The 17,897-nt window shown below is 44.2% G+C and overlaps 1 protein-coding gene across 2 annotated transcripts in view; it reads left to right on the top strand.

Annotated features, from left to right (window-relative positions):
- The first annotated feature begins 202 nt into the window (after positions 1-202).
- Positions 203-17,897, top strand: part of ANTXR1 (ANTXR cell adhesion molecule 1) — a 266,350-nt gene continuing 248,655 nt past the window's right edge. For both annotated transcript variants that reach the window (XM_068274807.1, XM_068274809.1), the window contains exon 1: positions 203-557. In XM_068274807.1, the coding sequence (XP_068130908.1) occupies positions 406-557 (152 nt within the window). In that variant the 5' untranslated portion in view covers positions 203-405. The remainder of the gene's footprint in view (positions 558-17,897) is intronic.

Here is a 17,897-nt window from a genome sequence, read left to right as displayed (position 1 = left end):
GCTATATAGATAGCTATATCTAAGTACATGCCATTTTTACATTATATACGCCTGCATTCTTCTTTATGATCACAAGATGTCAGGATTTGTACTGTTCTCATGCTTCGCTCCTATGGAAAAAAAAAAAAGTTCTTTGCAGGTTTAGACAAAGCAAGTTTGTCAAGAAGTAGTTTGCAAGCACAGCAGTGCCTCCACTGAGCAGAATACCGATGTGATGCAAACTTCTAGCAGCAACCCAGCTAAGAATCCAGAACAGCACCAGCTCTGAAGTCCTGGAGAGGAGCCGGAGAAGAGGCAAGAGCTCTGCAAGTCTAAAGGCAGTCCAGCTAGCGGAGTGTGGTCTGAATTGCTCAGAGTGGATTGCTCATTTCGGCTGGGAATCTTTTCTGACATCTTGGAATAGCCATGGCTGGATGGTGCGTCTCCAACATGTGGATAAAGGTCTTTGTCCTGACGACGTCTGCATTTCTTCTGACCTGTGATGGTCAGGAGGAGACTGGACCAGACGGAAGACCTTCCTGCTACGGTGGCTTTGACCTGTACTTTGTTTTGGACAAGTAAGTGCACAATTAAACTCCTGTCACTTTCCAGAATTGATTTGTATTCTGATGAGTTACAGTGCAGGCAGCGAAAGCTGCAGGGATACTTTCAGATTAATAGACCACAGTGAAAGCAGCTAATGGATTAACTATTATTAAATGAGCTAATGGGAGGTTTAATTACTTTAGTGATGGATGCACTGCAGCGGTGTCCTCAGCTGCATGACCTACATTTTGATAGCTGCCTGCAATTCAGCAACTGGCCTGAAGTCAGCAGTCAATGCAAGTCTACTATACAGAGGTGTCCAAATCCTCTTTCTGGTGATATTTGCAGGGCCTCAACCGTGGCGCTTCTAAAAGAAGTGAGGGTTAGAAACAAAATTTCAATGATACCCAGCACAGTAGGATGCGGTGACCCAACCAATAAGCAATCATCTGGTTACAATTATGCTAAGCTGTTGACAGACAGTGGGGTAGCTGCAGAGGATGCGATCGCACCGGGGCCCTGTACCAAAGGGGCCCTCCTTCAGGAGTACATATGATCTGGCCCTGTGGTAATTTGGGCGCAGGGAGAAGCCGAAACACGGCTCTACCTGTGATAGGTAATCGGCGAATATATCAAATATATCCCCCTACTGAATAACTACTTTTACTAGCTGCATAATTTGGGGTCCAGCTATTGGTGACACTCGAAATACGGTGATTATGCACTCAATTCTGACTGCACCGCTACAGCCATAATTAACATTACGACCTATGGCAGCGCCAAAGTCAGATGCACTGCAGCACCAAGCGGGCGCCTAACTGATCTGACTCATCCTTCAGCCCCTAATATTAGCTCTTCATTGGTGCTATGCTGGTAATCACCACCTCTATATGTGAATCGATAAGTGGTAATCATTAACAAACTGTGGGGTTGATTCACTAAATTGCAGTAGATTATATTCACTTAAGCCTGGTGGTGCACACATCCAATTTTGATTGGCCAATGACTGGCCAATGTAACCACATGGTCAGTCTAAATTAAATGTGTAGACCAATGTATAGTATCATTGATGGCCTTAAATTGGACCTGAACTCTTGCACGGGACAGAAGTAAAACATAGAAATCCACCCGGTATGTATTTAGAGCAGGGGTCTCAAACTCGCGGCGCGCGGGCCATTTGCGGCCCTCAATACAATATTTTGTGGCCCTCGCTGGCAAAAGCTTCCTTATAGTTCGCTTCAGTGCTCCCAAGTAATTCGCCGCATCCCCGCCGCTAAACGAGGGCTGCAGAGCCCCCAAATCACCCGGGGGGCAATCCGCCGGCATTTCCTGGAAGGGTCAGAGCTTTCAGCTTCAGCTCTGCCCTTCCTGACGTCAATCGCCGCATGGATCGCCGCCTCTCCCGCCCCTCTCTGTGGAGTGATGCGCCGCGATTGTGAAATTCCTTATGCGGCCCAGCCTCATCCTGACTTTGCCTCCTGCGGCCCCCCAGGTAAATTGAGTTTGAGACCCCTGATTTAGAGAGTATAGCCTGTCTAATTTCCCCCTCATCTGTGACTAAGCACAAGTTGTAATTTGATCCCTCAGCTGTGTCAGCTGGCTGCCACAGCAGAGAGCTAATTGGTAAAACAGGATATTAACAATATGTCTGCTTCCATTAAAGCAGGAGGTAGACAAACTTTGGATTTATTGCAGGATTTTCTTTAAAGGTTATTATGCTGCTGCTTATCTTTTACAGCAGAGAGGAAGTTCTGAGTTCAGGTCCGCTTTAACACTGCGGTTGTCTTTAGCAGATTTAGGTATTACATAGCAGTTGTGGTATAAAGTATAGAGTGCTTGAAAGGACCCAATGAAAACTGTGCACTAATGAGGCCCAAAGCTACTTTGCAATGCCACAGTGAACAGATAGTTATAATAACGGCTCTGGGTAATGGTGCAATTCTTTGTGTTTGCAGCACAGGACTGAAATAGTACAGTTGACTTCTTGATCCACTGTGAGAAAATATTCTGCTAAGTTTGGCTCAGAGCATACAGAGCCTATACAAGTCACAATCATGCAATTTGTCTGTACAATGGAGGTTTTCAGGCCAATGAGTAGGTGTCACAAGGTTTGCTGATGTCTTTAATGGCAAGCCAAGGCAGCTGCTTCATTGAAACCAGGGAGATAATTGTCTGGGGGTGTCCTCTTGTGAGATGAGTGATCACAAAGCTTTTCTCTGCAAAAATAGACCGTAAAAGAAAAGGTCTGTCAGCCAGATATTTGGTAGGAAACTGTGCGTAAACCCAAGCATACCGATTACAAATGGCATACAGATGTGCGCACAGAAAAACAGTATACGTAAGTACAATATAAGGATGTGACACTTCAACTAAGCAGGCCGATGGGCTCATAGCACTGCCACAAGTTCTCGAGTGAGGGAAAGGAACAGGGAATATGAAAAGAGAGGAGAGCTGTGTTTTGGAATTCATGTTATTGGGCTTGTGTGTGCCGTGCAGACATAACTCACAGAAGAACAAATAAAAGAGTCTCAACACCAACAAGTGGACCTTCTGAATTTCCAGTGCATTGATGGAGCACAGTTTAAAGTAACTACCCCATAAAAAGCAATTATTTAGAACCCCCCCCCCCCCCAAAAAAACGATTCTTGATAGACTGATATTAGTCGCTACATATTTTCAATGACACCAGGGCTGTTTTTAGGCATAGGCAAACCAGGCAAATGCCTAAGGTGACATCTGTAGGAGGGGACGCCACAGAGGTAGCCTTAGCACACTGTGCACACTGTAGATTATGGAATTCTTATAGCCAACTGCTAGTTCCATGGAGAAAGTGATGGATGGTAATTTTAACACCTAAATGGGCACTGCTGTGTCGATTGTTGCAACTCTGATTTCTTTTCCAGGACAATATTCTAACCTATAAAGACCCAGGCTGTACTTTACCAGTATAATGTTTATAAAGTGTGTATATATATATGTATATATATACTCCCCTCAAAACCATTAATGGAAGGGTTGGTTACATGGGTTCAGTGAATTTGGGCCAGATGATTTGTATATCCTTTACAAATTTCTTTTGTGTAGCTAGTGTAAGTAGGTCTGTGGATGTCAGAGTTTACTTATACTGTTTTGTGGAAGCAGAAGAGTGTACTGCACTGTACTGTCTTTTGTTATATGTAACCCTCTCTTTGTAAACAGAGAGGACCAACAATCCACATCCTAGGAAGCAGCAAGTCTAACCTTATGTGGCCAGCAATGCGGCGCTATTTGTTAACTTGAGACTACAGGCTCTAGTATAGTTCTTTGCAACTTGTGTGAAAGGAATCTTCTGGCCAGTGCAAAGTGCTTGTTCACCTTTCGTACTGATGTTACAGCATGAGATGTACAATGCAATATTGGTGCTCCTTCATATTAGCCATTTAAGAATGAATTGTTCTGGATGCATGGATCCTTAGGGCCCGTTTCCACTTGCTGTGTCTCAATTTGAAAATCGTAATCCTCCCTTTTTGCCGGTCTCAATTAATATGTAAATCACAATGCTGTTTCTCCACTAGTGCAACTTGTTTTTTACAGAATCACAATTGCCGGTCTGCTGTATTTTTCCTGCATTCTAGGGGTCCTAGCAGCTTTTTTTCTGCAGTTTGTCCTGGTTTCTAATAGCTGCAGGAGCTGCCTTTTCACCCCCCCCCCCCCTTCCCTCTGCCCTTTTTTTATCCAGGGAAAGGTGCTAATGTAGTCAAATCTGACTTCTCTAAACTGTTTAAAGTACAGCAGTATAATATCTCCCCACTGCCCCTGTTGATGTAAGCTGTTGTTTGCTTACTGCTACTGCTAATTACAGCAGTCTTTATCTGTCTGCTCTTTCTGCAGATGGCAGACCACATAAGTAGGGCAATAGCCTCTAGTAGACATGTAAATGTAAAAAGAAGAGGTAGAATGGTTTTTTAGTAATGAGCCACATTGTTAGCATGCATTTTTAATGTGCTATTGAGGTGCCTTAGGGCCTAAAAATGCTGCTCGGTTCACTTTAACACTCCTATACAATGTACAGTGGGTTGCGAAAGTATTCGCCCCCCCCCCTTGAAGTTTTCCACATTTTTTCACATTACTGCCACAAACATGCATCAATTTTATTGGAATTCCACGTGAAAGACCAATACAAAGTGGTGTACATGTGAGAAGTGGATCGAAAATCATACATGATTCCAAACATTTTTTACAAATAAATAACTGCAAAGTGGGGTGTGCATAATTATTCGGCCCCCTGAGTCAATACTTTGTAGAACCACCTTTTGCTGCAATTACAGCTGCCAGTCTTTTAGGGTATGTCTTTAGCAGCTTTGCACATCTAGAGACTGAAATCCTTGCCCATTCTTCTTTGCAAAACAGCTCCAGCTCAGTTAGATTAGATGGACAGCGTTTGTGAACAGCAGTTTTCAGATCTTGCCACAGATTGGATTTAGATCTGGACTTTGACTGGGCCATTCTAACACATAGATATGTTTTGTTTTAAACCATTCCATTGTTGCCCTGGCTTTATGTTTAGGCTCATTGTCCTGCTGGAAGGTGAACCTCCGCCCCAGTCTCAAGTCTTTTGCAGTCTCCAAGAGGTTTTCTTCCAAGTTTGCCCTTTATTTGGCTCCATCCATCTTCCCATCAACTCTGACCAGCTTCCCTGTCCCTGCTGAAGAGATGCACCCCCCCCCCTCCCCGAGCATGATGCTGCCACCACCATATTTGACAGTGGGGATGGTGTGTTCAGAGTGATGTGCAGTGTTAGTTTTCTGCTACACATAGGGCTTGATTCACAAAGCGGTGCTAACTGTTAGCACGCCTGTGAAAACCCCCTTAGCACGTCTAAACAAACTTTTCGCGCATAAAACTTTACGCGCGCAAAACTTTATGCGCGTAAAACTTTACGCGCGTACTGCACAGAGCGCAGGGCGCTCCGCGCGAAGTGCCCATTAAAGCCTATGGGACTTAGCGCGCATAAAACTTTGCGCGCGTAAAACTTTGCGCGCGCAAAGTTACCGCGCGATCTGATTGAGAAATCCGGTGCTAACCTACTTAGCACCCTGGTTAGCGCGTCTAAAGACTTTAGACGTGCTAAGTAGGTTAGCACCGCTTTGTGAATCAAGCCCATAGTGTTTTGCATTTTGGTCAAAAAGATCCATTTTGGTCTCATCTGACCAGAGCACCTTCATCCACATGGTTACTGTGTCCCCCAAATGGCTTGTGGCAAACTGCAAACGGGACTTCTTATGCTTTCTGTTAACAATGCCCTTCTTCTTGCCACTCTTCCATAAAGGCCAACTTTTATACAGTGCATGACTAATAGTTGTCCTATGGACAGATTCCTCCACCTGAGCTGTAGATCTCTGCAGCTCGTCCAGAGTCACCATGGGCCTCTTGACTGCATTTCTGATCAGCGCTCTCCTTGTTCGGCCTGGGAGTTTAGGTGGATAGCCTTATCTTGGTAGGTTTACAGTTGTGCTATACTTCTTCCATTTCTGAATGATCGCTTGAACAGTGCTCCTTGGGATGTTCAAGGGTTTGGAAACCTTTTTGTAGCCTAAGCCTGCTTTAAATTTCTCAATAACTTGATCCCTGGCCTGTCTTGGACCTGTCTTGTGTGTTCTTTGGACCTTCACTGTGTTGTTGCTCCCAATATTCTCTTAGACAACCTCTGAGGCCCTCACAGAGCCGCTGTATTTGTACTGACATTAGATTACACACAGGTGCACTCTATTTAGTCATTAGCATTCATCAGGCAATGTCTATAGGCAACTGACTGCACTCAGATTCAGATCAAAGGGGGGCGAATAATTATGCACACACCACTTTGTTATTGATTTGTAAAAAATGTTTGGAATCGTGTGATTTTCGTTCCACTTCTCATGTGTACACCACTTTGTATTGGTCTTTCACGTGGAATTCCAATAAAATGGATTCATGTTTGTGCCAGTAATATGACAAAATGTGGAAAACTTCAAGGGGGCCGAATACTTTCGCAGCCCACTGTATATGAACCCAGGAAAAACACAAAATGATTTTCCTGTGATTTGGCAATTCAAATGATCTTCAACCCAAGTTTTTTTTTTCCCCGTTAGAAAAACACAAATGCACCACAATCACACTGTACACTACAGATTGGGGTCGGATTGTGGTGGAATTGCAGTAGTGGAAATCAGAAATAAAACGTATCCCTTATGAGATGTGGTCACCAAAATCATTACAGTATAACTATACTATCCTATGTCTCCAACATCCAGAAGGACATTAGTTGGCTAATAGATGGCACTCTTGAAAACACACAGGCTAGGAAGCTTTCCTGTCCACATTGAGAAGCTTGTGTATGGTCACATCTGCATAGCTGGGATGGCGTCAGCCATGAATGGTCTAATGCTGAGCACGCATGAACGCACAGAAAAGGCATGGAGGCATCTGTTGCCATTTTTTTAAAGCTCAACTCAGGCCAAAACTTTTTCCTAACTGGGAAAGTGTGAGGACATCCATCGGGCTCTTACTATTGGCTGTAATCCTGATGGGGAAGATTTTGGTTTGCTCCCGTTCCTATTTAACTACTCTCTAGGACAGGAAGTAAAAAAATAACCTTGTTAATGATGGCACAGACTGCAATCAAAATAAAAGATTTCACATAACGGAATACATGCATGCTGTAATGGACATCTATGCATGTGTTACATTGACTTCTGATTAGTTGTTGTTTTTTATTGTCACTACATGTTTATCCTGTGATAGACAAGTTAAAAAGACACTTCAGGTTGAAAATGTGTTTGAATTATCCTTGTGCTATGCAAAGTGTTGACAGTACCAGCAAGATGCCAGCTTTCAAAGAAGTAAAAATTAGCCCCATTGGGCAGATTTCTTCTGACTTCCTGGTTTTGTGAGTATTTTAACTTGACAAAGACGAAAAGGAAATCACCCCAGCCAGAACTCAGATTTCAATTAAAACCCAACAGAAGTTCTGACCCTTCCTTGCTCTTTGAGCACCAAAGGGAACATTTTTAGATGGAGCTCCAGCTTTACGATAATCACGTGCCACCAGTTTGACCTATACAGCGACCTCTGAAATTATGTTTTGGACACTGAAGCTCAGATCTTAGAACCTGTAAATCTTATTGTATGATGATTGTGGTAGATTTGAATATTTTATGACATACATTAGCCTGACATTGGCAGTATATTAGTGCAATGTGTGAGCAGCCTTCCATCCTTCCTCACAAGCTTCTACTGAGGTCAATGCTACGAATTACATTGCCACTAAGGAAATCTTTGTTCTGTTTTTGGACATCACTGACTGTTAGTCTGTCTGTTGTCCGTTTCCTGACCTTTTCAAGCTCTAACTTTTATAGTGGGTGAACCAGTGGTGCATCTTGCATATTGTACACTGTAGCTTCATAGTCTACTCTAGACCCTGCATGACAAACTCTAGCCTGTGGACAGAATCTGGCCCACACATTTGGCCCTCAAGTGGTTTCCCCACTTTGCACTTTAGTTTGGCCCACTCTAGACCACAGAAAGCTACATTGGGAGTGAAGTCCTAGATTGCCAGGGAAGCAATATGGGGGAGGGAGGGGATGAGTACTAGACATCAGTGAACTGTATATGGGAGGGTGGTGGTCAGAAGACACGAGAGAACTGTTTAGAGGTGGGAGGGGAACCACTAGGGAACTTTATAGGGGAAAGAATTAGGACCATTAAACACCATGGAACTGTATAGGGGAGGGAGGACCACTAGACACCAGGGAACTGTATAACGGAGGAAGGAATCATTAGGCAGCAAGGAACTGTATAGGGGAGAGAGGAGGCATTAGACACTAGGAAATGTTATAGGGGAGGGGGGCATTAGACACCAGGGAATTTTATAAAGGAGGGAGGTGGCTTCTAGACATTGAGTTTGGCCTGCAACTTGGTCCAAGTGTTCAATTTCGGCCCACTTTATGTTTGATTTTGACACCCCTGGTCTAGATCCTCCAGTATGAAAAAGCAAGGGTTCAGGCCTGGTACACCCCATTGAATATTCACTCCCAATTAAATCACCTAAGACTAGGAGTGAATTCTTCTGCCAACCAATGGGAAATTAGCAAGAAACAACTCTCAGTTGTTAGATGATCAGACATGGAGGTATATAACAATCAGTTTTGTATACTGTAAATAGATTGTTTGTGCAAGACCACCAGCACTGTGTCCCTGTACTGCCAGCCACCAGCACACCTCCTGTTCTTCCACTTGACCATGCTGTAGACACTACAGGAATGGTATCAAAGCCCCCCAGAGAGGTGACAGCTGCAGTGCACATTGCAGAAGTGATGGAGAATGATAAACAGTCTTCCTCCACCAGGCAACTGGAGTCTGGCGAGGGATGCTGTATGCTGCTCCTATGCCAGCTCAGATGGCTGGGCTTGTACTCATGATCCAGATTGACAGGAGAGACATCATGCATGTTTGTACGGCAGTTTGGCGTTCCTGTCTCATGATTTACTTTTCATGATATTCCCCGCCTCATAATTTACTGAAACAATTAGATGCGTAACTACAGGGGTGCCCAGAGTTTTAAGGGTGCCCCAACTGCTACTTCACTCCCTCTGAGGGGTCCATCTTTCAGATCAGGTATTTTTGAGGCTACACTTGTTATGGGTGTGAAGGCTAAGATGTCTACACCTGCTTTATGACCCTTGCTTGATGAGTCCACAGGCTTTGAGGGGTCACACAGGGTTGGCAAGGAAAAGGGTCTGAACATTGGGGGGGCACCATCAAAATTTTGCTGGGGGACCCCATGGTTTATAGTTGCGCCCCTGGAAACGATCACACAAAAGATGCCCACAGATCCTTGTGTGTGTATACACAGCCTTACAGATTGGACTAAAACTACATTCACAATAGATGTTAATTTCCAAAAATGTTCATTTTTGGTGAATATCTGGCGGCAGTACTGTGTACCCCCTACACTGGTAGCCTCCTCTTCCACCCAAGCCCTTCCCATCCCATTTCAATACACCACAACTCTTAGCCATCTCATGGTGGATTCTGGAGCTCACACCAAATGTAGCAGACTATAGAAATTTGGTTGCTGTATATATGAACCACTCTCCACCCTCTTTCCTGAGCAGATCTCAAACAAATTTACTTCTAACAAATTATTGTGGTTTTTATATATATGTTCGCAGTAACATTTATAGGAAACTGAAAGGATCTGCCATTCTTTTTTGTCCTCGTTTAAACAGTTGGTTTTGAGGACGGAAAACCGCGGGACTTTTACCATCTTCTAAAACCGCCAGTGTGTTAACCTAGGGCCTGTACATGTGTGCACAGTTAGCAGTACGCAGAATCCGTGTTGCACCAACTGTGCTCAAACGCAAAGGTGTGCTGTTGTGCTTTTCCCAGTAGTTCACTGCAGAGGCATGGCGTAATACTAATAAACCACTGGCCCCTGGCTGACATCTGGCCTGCAAACGCCTTGAATTCAGCTACATTCAGTTTTCCAAGCATGTACATAGCTGCCCATGTAAACATCACCTCAGGAACACTGCCACCCAGCACTGTAAGGGGATGAGTATGGGGTAACTTACCTATATGGGAGCATTCACTGGTATGAATGTCCTGAAATTGTTGGTGTTGGTCTTGCTCCATCACTCGCTCATCCTGGCGTTTCTGTTCAGTACTGTTTTAGTAACTCACCAACGTACATGCATACAGATCCAATTTTAAAACTAGCTTGTGCTTCCACTTGCTATTTTCAACGGATCGGGTTTGTACATTAGGTTAAAGGGATCTTAGCAGCTCCTTGTTTCAAATAGCTGAAAGGGCTGCCATGTTTGAGAAGTTAACCCTACCTACTCCCTTTTCACTACCATTATCCAGGGTTGGTGTGAAGTTCATCAAGTGTGACTTATCTTCTCTGTTTGAAGCACAGTCTTCCCCCTCCTCCCGCCTCCCTAATTTTAGCTTAATCGGTTGGTTTGATCCTAGCTTGTGGACAGTTAAGTCTAATTAGAAGAGTCCTTACTACCTTCCATTTTCTGTTGGTTGGGCCCGGCTTGCGAGCGGAGGAAGTAGAAGAAGTAGAAGAATACAGCCTGTAATTAACCCGTAAATGTAAATAGAAGAGGTAAAATGAAAGTTGTTTTTTTAATAATGAGACACATTTTATCATGCATTTTTAATTTGCTATTGAGCTGCCCAGGGAGTTAAAAATGATGCTCAGTTCACTTTAAATGCAAAGTCCCAACCTGCAGCATTTTTATTGGACTTCAAATGCATTTCCCATAGAAACCTATGTTGGAAATGCATCCACTCTGAAAACAAACAGAATGAGAAGCAGACACTGAGCTGGTCCAATCCATACAGGCCGTTACGCTCCGTTGCAAGTGGAAAGTGAGCCTTATGCTTATGAGAGACATCATATAGTTTTTCAATAGAAAATGGAACATTAATATGGTTTCATTAGGCTCTAGAAGCACGGCAGGTGCTACCATAGATGCAGAGGGGGCAATTGCCACAGGGCTCCAGAGTCTGTAGGTGCCCCCAACTTAACTGTTACTTTCCTGAGGCCCCTACAGAGTCTTCGGCAGAGCAGTACCTCACCTGCCCCAGCGGGCGCACTCCTTTTTCAGTCTGTGGCTCCTAGCATTCCTGTCTTCATCCACCGATGGCTGCATCTTCTCTATGACCTGCGGCATGTTATTGTGTTATAACTTGCACTGGGTCACGGAGAGGCACCCTTGCGAGGATAAAGTTGGGGAGTGCATGGAGGCGGAGCCACAGACTGACAGAGGAGGGCGCCCACCAGCACAGGTAAGACGCTACTCTGCCAAAGAATTTGCAGGGGCCTCAGGGAGTGCAGTTAGGGTGTGATCGGGAGAAGGGGAGGGGGTGTCATTACCCAGATCAGGTGTCCTGGGGGAAATGTGTCTACAACAAAGGGCCCCTACAGATGCTTTTTTTGGTTGGGGGTGTCTATTGAGGGGGCAGGTCCCACACTGGTGCCCGATACCCCCACCTCCACTGCACTACCACCGATTGGGCTACAGATGACCACTATGCCAAACTCGTCAATGCTGTAATACAACCCGCTTTGTTAGAATAAATGCAATAACACGGACGGATGGTGCCTGGATACATCTTTTTTTCTCCAATATTGCAATACTTCATGATTCCTTCTTCAAGTTCATCCAAGGAGCACACGTCCAGCAGAGAAGTGGAGAGGAGATAACAGTAGAATTGGTGAGAATAACATTTACCAGTATAGCGACTGGATATTGTCAGAGGCAGAGACCAGGGTTCCATTCTCGGCTCTGCCTGTTCAGTAAGCCAGCACCTATTCAGTAGGAGACCTTGGGCAAGACTCCCTAACGCTGCTACTGCCTAAAGAGTGGGGGCTGCAGCTCTGGCACGTTGAGTCGAAAACCGCGATATAAATGTTCTGTGTCTGTCGCACATTTGAAAGCTCAAATAAGGAAGTGCCGCACTTAAAATCTATATCTCTATTGCAAAAAGGTTTCTATTGGGGGGCTCACAGGTTATTTTTACCCGGGGGCTCCACTGTTACTAGACCTGGACCTGTCTAGTAGTGACCAACCCTGCACTCAAAAACAACAGGAGATCTAGGACTATATAGAATCAGCCTTACAAAAACACATATTTTGATTAAATGTTTGCTTATGCCTAAAGGCCTATTCCTAAAATAAGAAAATAATATTTTTATAGCACTATGGAGACAATGGCAAGCTGGTCTGCAAGCCTGGTCTCAAAATGTCTCCCCTTAAAATTCCCAGCTTACTCTGGATCAGCGGTGACGGAGCAGACGTAGCCAAGAGCAGGAAAGAATGAGCTGAGGCAGCTGTTTTCCCTCCTTCAGAGGAGTGTTCGCCTGTATTCCTCCTGCGCTGATCCGCCAGCTGTGCCTCATGGAAGATATCACAGCATTTCTGTCCCATGGTGGTTTCACCAGAGATGTGTTGAGAGACAATTTGTCTGCAAATGCTTTGTTGCTATTGTTTTATTTAATTATTTTTTTAAGTACGTTTTCAACCTCACTTTCAAGATCAAACGTTTCAAGACACTCGAGTCAGCCTTTTATTGATCCTAATGATTTCCTAATATTGATAGTGCTGGCATGATATCACAGTGTTCGGCAAGGATTACAAAGATTAATGTTCACCACAAAAAAAAATTGTATCAGATGGCTGGGGTAGTAGCATAGGATGGGAGCGCATCTGTGAGACGTGATAGTGTACTGTATAGCCACCAGCAGCTGTACAGTGGACTTTATTTTCCACCACAGTCCCCACTTAGAATGAGGGGTTCAGAAAAAAGGACACCCCTTTAAAGTGATGTTGCACAAGCATGCTTGTATTAAAGAGGAACTTTAACTCCGGACTGAACTTCATCCAAACCAGTAGCTGATACCCCCTTTTTCCATAAAAAAATATTTACCTTTTCCTAAATAGATATCAGGGATGTCTGTATGACTGATATTTTGGGTAAACCCCTCCCACAGTGTGATGTCAGGGCCATGGCCCTGATAATTTCCTATCTATAACCCTTGTTGCATTATAGGAAATAAAAGCTGTTTCTAACTGCCAAGCAAAATCTCCCTCTGTGCATATCATATTGTTAGTGGGTATGTTTATAGATAATGGCAGTTGGTGCTGTTTTTAGGTTTGTTTTTGTCTGCCAGCAGTACAGATCCCTGCAGTGTCACGGTGGATCACAGGGCTGTGGCGTCGGTACGAAGATCATCCAACTCCAACTCCGACTCCTCAGCTTATGACACAACCGACTCCGACTCTAGGTACCCAAAATTGCTCAGACTCCTCGACTCTGACTCCAACTCCACAGCCCTGGTGGATCAAACAACAGGTTTAACAGGTTTAATAATAGGTTAAAACAGAAGGTACAGTATATGCAATAATTCAGCTTTAAAAGAGCAACTTTGGTTTCCCATAATGCATCACTCCCAAATATGCAAATCATCTTTTTATACTTCTGAAAGCAAGCCACACAGCCAGAACCATTGTTGTATAGTGAACCTATAGCTTATACATTTTACAGAACCACATCAATCCAAAATGCATACAGCCTGTTTCAGACTTCCTGGTGCTCATCAATGCATGGCATGGATAGATAAGGCTCTATGGGATTGGGCCAGTACTACAAAATACCCAAAAAGGTCATGATAAACGTATAAAGTATAAGGCGCTAAAAGAGACCAAAAAGCAGCACTTAACATAATGTTGTCTCTTACCTCTTATCTTGTCTCTGTCTCTTATCTTCTTAAAACAGTAGGTATTTGTGATAATTCAGTTCTAAGTGAGAAACTGTGGTTTCCCATGACGCATCACTCCCAAATATGCACATCACCTCTTTGCATATTTGGGAGTGATGCATCATGAGAAACCACATTTACTCACCTAAATTATTTTTCAGCATAAAAATGTGCTGAAAAGTTACCCCTCATCTTATATGCGAGTCAATGGAGCAAAACAGATGTTGGAGTAAGTTTTGTTACCGGCGGAGTAGCGTAAGGATTGTGCACTAGTGATCCTGCTCTTACCAGCTTGCACTCTGCTGTGTCCGTGCCCTCCATCCACTGTGACATGGTGTGCAGAGTGCGCTGCTCAAGACTACCTGTGTCCCCTGGCTTGTGGAGCAGAACGTGCAAGCAACGTGTTATGTGTCAGCGATGCAATGATCGGGGATTCTACCTGTGTGTCAATCACTGTGTATCATATCTAGGATGCCATCTAGTGGCTTCTTGAGGCACAGCTGTATGATCATGGGGCACATCTGGCTATGGGGAAGAGGGCTGACTTCTACTGTGAGAACATTTGGCTACTAGGGAGTGGGCTTATATACGAGTTAATCACTTTTTCCTGGTTTCTGAGGGAAAAGTGTGTACCTCGGCTTATACACGGGTTGGCTTATATGCGAGTATATACGGTATCTTCTGTTTTAGGAAGGCAAAACTATATTCTTGTTGTAACGATTGTGGAACTTTCCCCGTGATCAGCGCACAACGCGTGCGCTGACACGGCGGAAATCCTCCACAAGCGTATAATTTGCAGGAACCCAGCAAAAGGTGCTACGCACCCGTAGAGGGAAAATTCCTGTCGGCAGATGGCGCTGGGGAGTGCAGAGGAACCAATCCTCTGTACCTCCACAAATGTCAGACAGGAATTGTACAAAACGCAGAACGCAATCGCAAGAGAGGCGATTGCGAATGAGAATGAGCAAAGGGACAGGTTGTATATGTGTGTGCCAATCCAGTCGCCACCCCGCAACCGCACACACACAACAGCAGATATGAAATAGGATCGCGATTGCGAGAGGTGCGATCGCCAGACAAGACACAAGGCAGATCAGAACAGAATATGAGGTTAGCAAAGGCACAGCAAATAATACAATGAGGAGATACGGAAAATAACAAATGCTAGCTAACCGCGAACACCGCACTCATTCGCAACAGTGCACGCGGTTATGCGCGGTCTCCACGTGATAAGCACAATAGAGACAAGCACGCATAACTAACCATTAACAGACAAACATGAAACAGAGGACGCGAGCGCTTGCTTAACGGTTACCTCACCGAGCCTCCAGCAAGCGTAGCAGACAGACACACGAAAACAGGGACAAGCGAGAGATAGGATCCACAGCACTAGCGAAAAAAGTGGCTAGCGCGATCCAAGTACAGAGTAGCAGAACAGAAGGATCCCCAGCGCCAGCGAAAAGTGGCCAGCGCGATCCCAGAAGACAGAACAGAAGGATCCCCAGCGCTAGCAAAAAGTAGCTAGCGCGATCCCAGGAGACAGAACAGAAGGATCCCCGGCGCTAGCAAAAAGTAGCTAGTGCGATCCCAGGAGACAGAACAGAAGAGATAGCTGGTAGCAACCGCTGCACCAGCTATACTCCAAGAACAGAGATCAGAACCATTTCCTGTCAACCACCATAGGGACAGGACAATGGCAAACAGGCAAGACAAGACAGAACAGGCAATACAGATAATACAATCCTAACAGCACTAGGGAAATCTGCCTAGCGCAGATTTAGGAATTACTCTAAGCTGATGTTCAAACAGAGAGCAAGGCTGACACCCCACCAGGAGTGTTACATAGGACGAAATCCTTATGAACAGCCAAGCATTGTGGGAAAGACATAGTACTTATAGTACATGCCTCCAATGAATGTGGCCAGGCAATTTGCATGACAACATATGCAAATTCCTCTGCAAGCACAAGCTGCAAAACTGACAGAAGCTCTTCTTTCCAGAGTCCTGCAGCATGCAAACCTACACAATGGTCAAAAGGCTGGCTGCCTGCACAGGCAGCTGAGCAAATCATCACACTTGTTTTCTGTCACATCCCAACACAAACTTTGTAAGGACTGGTTCACACTGAAGACTGGATTGCGATCGTGTTCGCGATTTGGCAGGCAAAATTTTGAGCTTTACTGCGTTTTGCGGTTGTGATTCCCATTCAATAGAACGAGAATCACAACGTAATCATCCCCAAAGTGCTGCATGCAGCGCGTTATATGGTATGAACGTATCCAAAGGAATACATTAGCAGCAGTGCTTTGCTGATCGCTGGCGATCAGCAAAGAGCTGCAAACGCGCCCAGTGTGAACCAACCCTTCTTCGCTTCTCTAAAGGGACAGCGAGTGGCTGCTCGATAGTCTCTGTTGAACACTGTGAAAATGTGTCAGCACTATACTGTATCAATGCATAATAGTAATAATTGTCTATTTGCTGCTTGCATGTTTACCCACTCAGTAGCGGTCCAGAAGCGAACGTAAACACCAGCCCCATTAAGGGGAATATCTGTCAGGAGATCACAGAAGACACTGTTTAGCATTAACTAGCCTGCCAATTACTTTTCATTCCTGACCTAGAATGTGGTTTCCGTGAATATTCCTCTGACTGCAGCATGGCAAGGGAAGGCGGCGAGGGAGCTGCCAACCTCTGTTTGGCACTGCCATCTAGTGGAATAAAAACGGAATAAAAATGCACTAAGACAGTATTTTACAAAACTGTCTCGGAGAGGCTTCTGATTTACGTCCTTGGCTCATTATCAGCGAATACAACCATAACAGTCTCTGTCACTTACTGCTATATTGTTACAGTATCAGGCCGACCATAAACGCTGCATGTTTCTGGGTATGATGATAATCCGGTTGATTTTGCCAGGTTATAAAATGCTATGTATATCCCTTGGATTAAAGCTAACGCTTCACAGCTTCGCACACAAATTAGAGACAGAGTTTGCAAACAGAAGAAACCCATATCTAGATGCTTAAACCATTCCAGTTACTTCCAGAGAATGGATCCAAGATGTGAAATGTAATCTTTCCCCAATCCCGCAGTTACGTAGGTCCCTGTGCATTCAATTACTGCTCTCAGGACGATTTAAAGGGACAATCTTTGTTTCATTTACAGCAGAAGAGGAGCTTGAGAGCTAGCTGAAAGCTTATTATTCACAATGCTATTGTTTCAAAGCCTAGCTCACCTCTAAGACATTGCCCTCCTCACATCACTCCAGTTAAAGGGAACCAAGTGGCCCTGTTTTGCAATTTGTCCTGGTTTCTAATAGCTATAGGAGCTGCCATGTTCCCCCTCCCCTTCTAGCTGCCCATTATTTATCCAGGGGAAGGTGTGAAGCTAGTGTCTGTGACATTGGTAAACTCATTGAAGCATAGTTTCCAATCTCTCCACCCCCCGCTGATTAAAGCTTTTCTTTGTTCTGTGCTAATGGGTGCCATAAAATAATTACAGGAGTCCTTAGCTGCCTGAATTTTCTATGGGCCAGGCAGGCCTAGGAAGTAGAATAAAAGCCTCTGCTAAACTTTTAAATGTAAAAAGTAAAATAGTTTTTTTTTAAATAATGAGCCACATTGTTGACATGCATGTTTAATGTGCTATTGAGATGCCTTAAAAATGGTGCTTGGTTCACTTTAAAGGACCTCTTTTGCGAATGAAGGAAAAAAAAAGTGGTTTATGTATAAACTATTAAACATCCTTCTAAAATAGTGTAAAAAGTTTTTTTTAAAAAATGAATGGTTTCATCAATACAACATGTAATGTAAACAGTGACAAATGATGGACTGTGAGGCTGATCCATTTGTTAGGGGTGTCAAAAAGTGTTCTACTAAAAGACATTGCCAGAGTTACTAAAGCAAAGTAAAACAATTACAGCAGCAAATATTACCCCAAGTACTACCAATCAAGGATCTCAGTAGTCAGCTGGTTGGACCTGCTTCTGCATTTGTAGCAGAAATATTTATGACTGCATCAATACGCAGTTGAGTTACATAGACAGAATGCCAACAGAGTGCCTCTCTGACATCAGGGAGGC

Source organism: Hyperolius riggenbachi, chromosome 3, assembly GCF_040937935.1.
Source record: "Hyperolius riggenbachi isolate aHypRig1 chromosome 3, aHypRig1.pri, whole genome shotgun sequence".
Classification (NCBI taxonomy): Eukaryota; Metazoa; Chordata; class Amphibia; order Anura; family Hyperoliidae; genus Hyperolius; species Hyperolius riggenbachi.
Note: the sequence above shows the minus strand (reverse complement) of the source record. Positions and strands in the feature narration are given on the sequence as shown.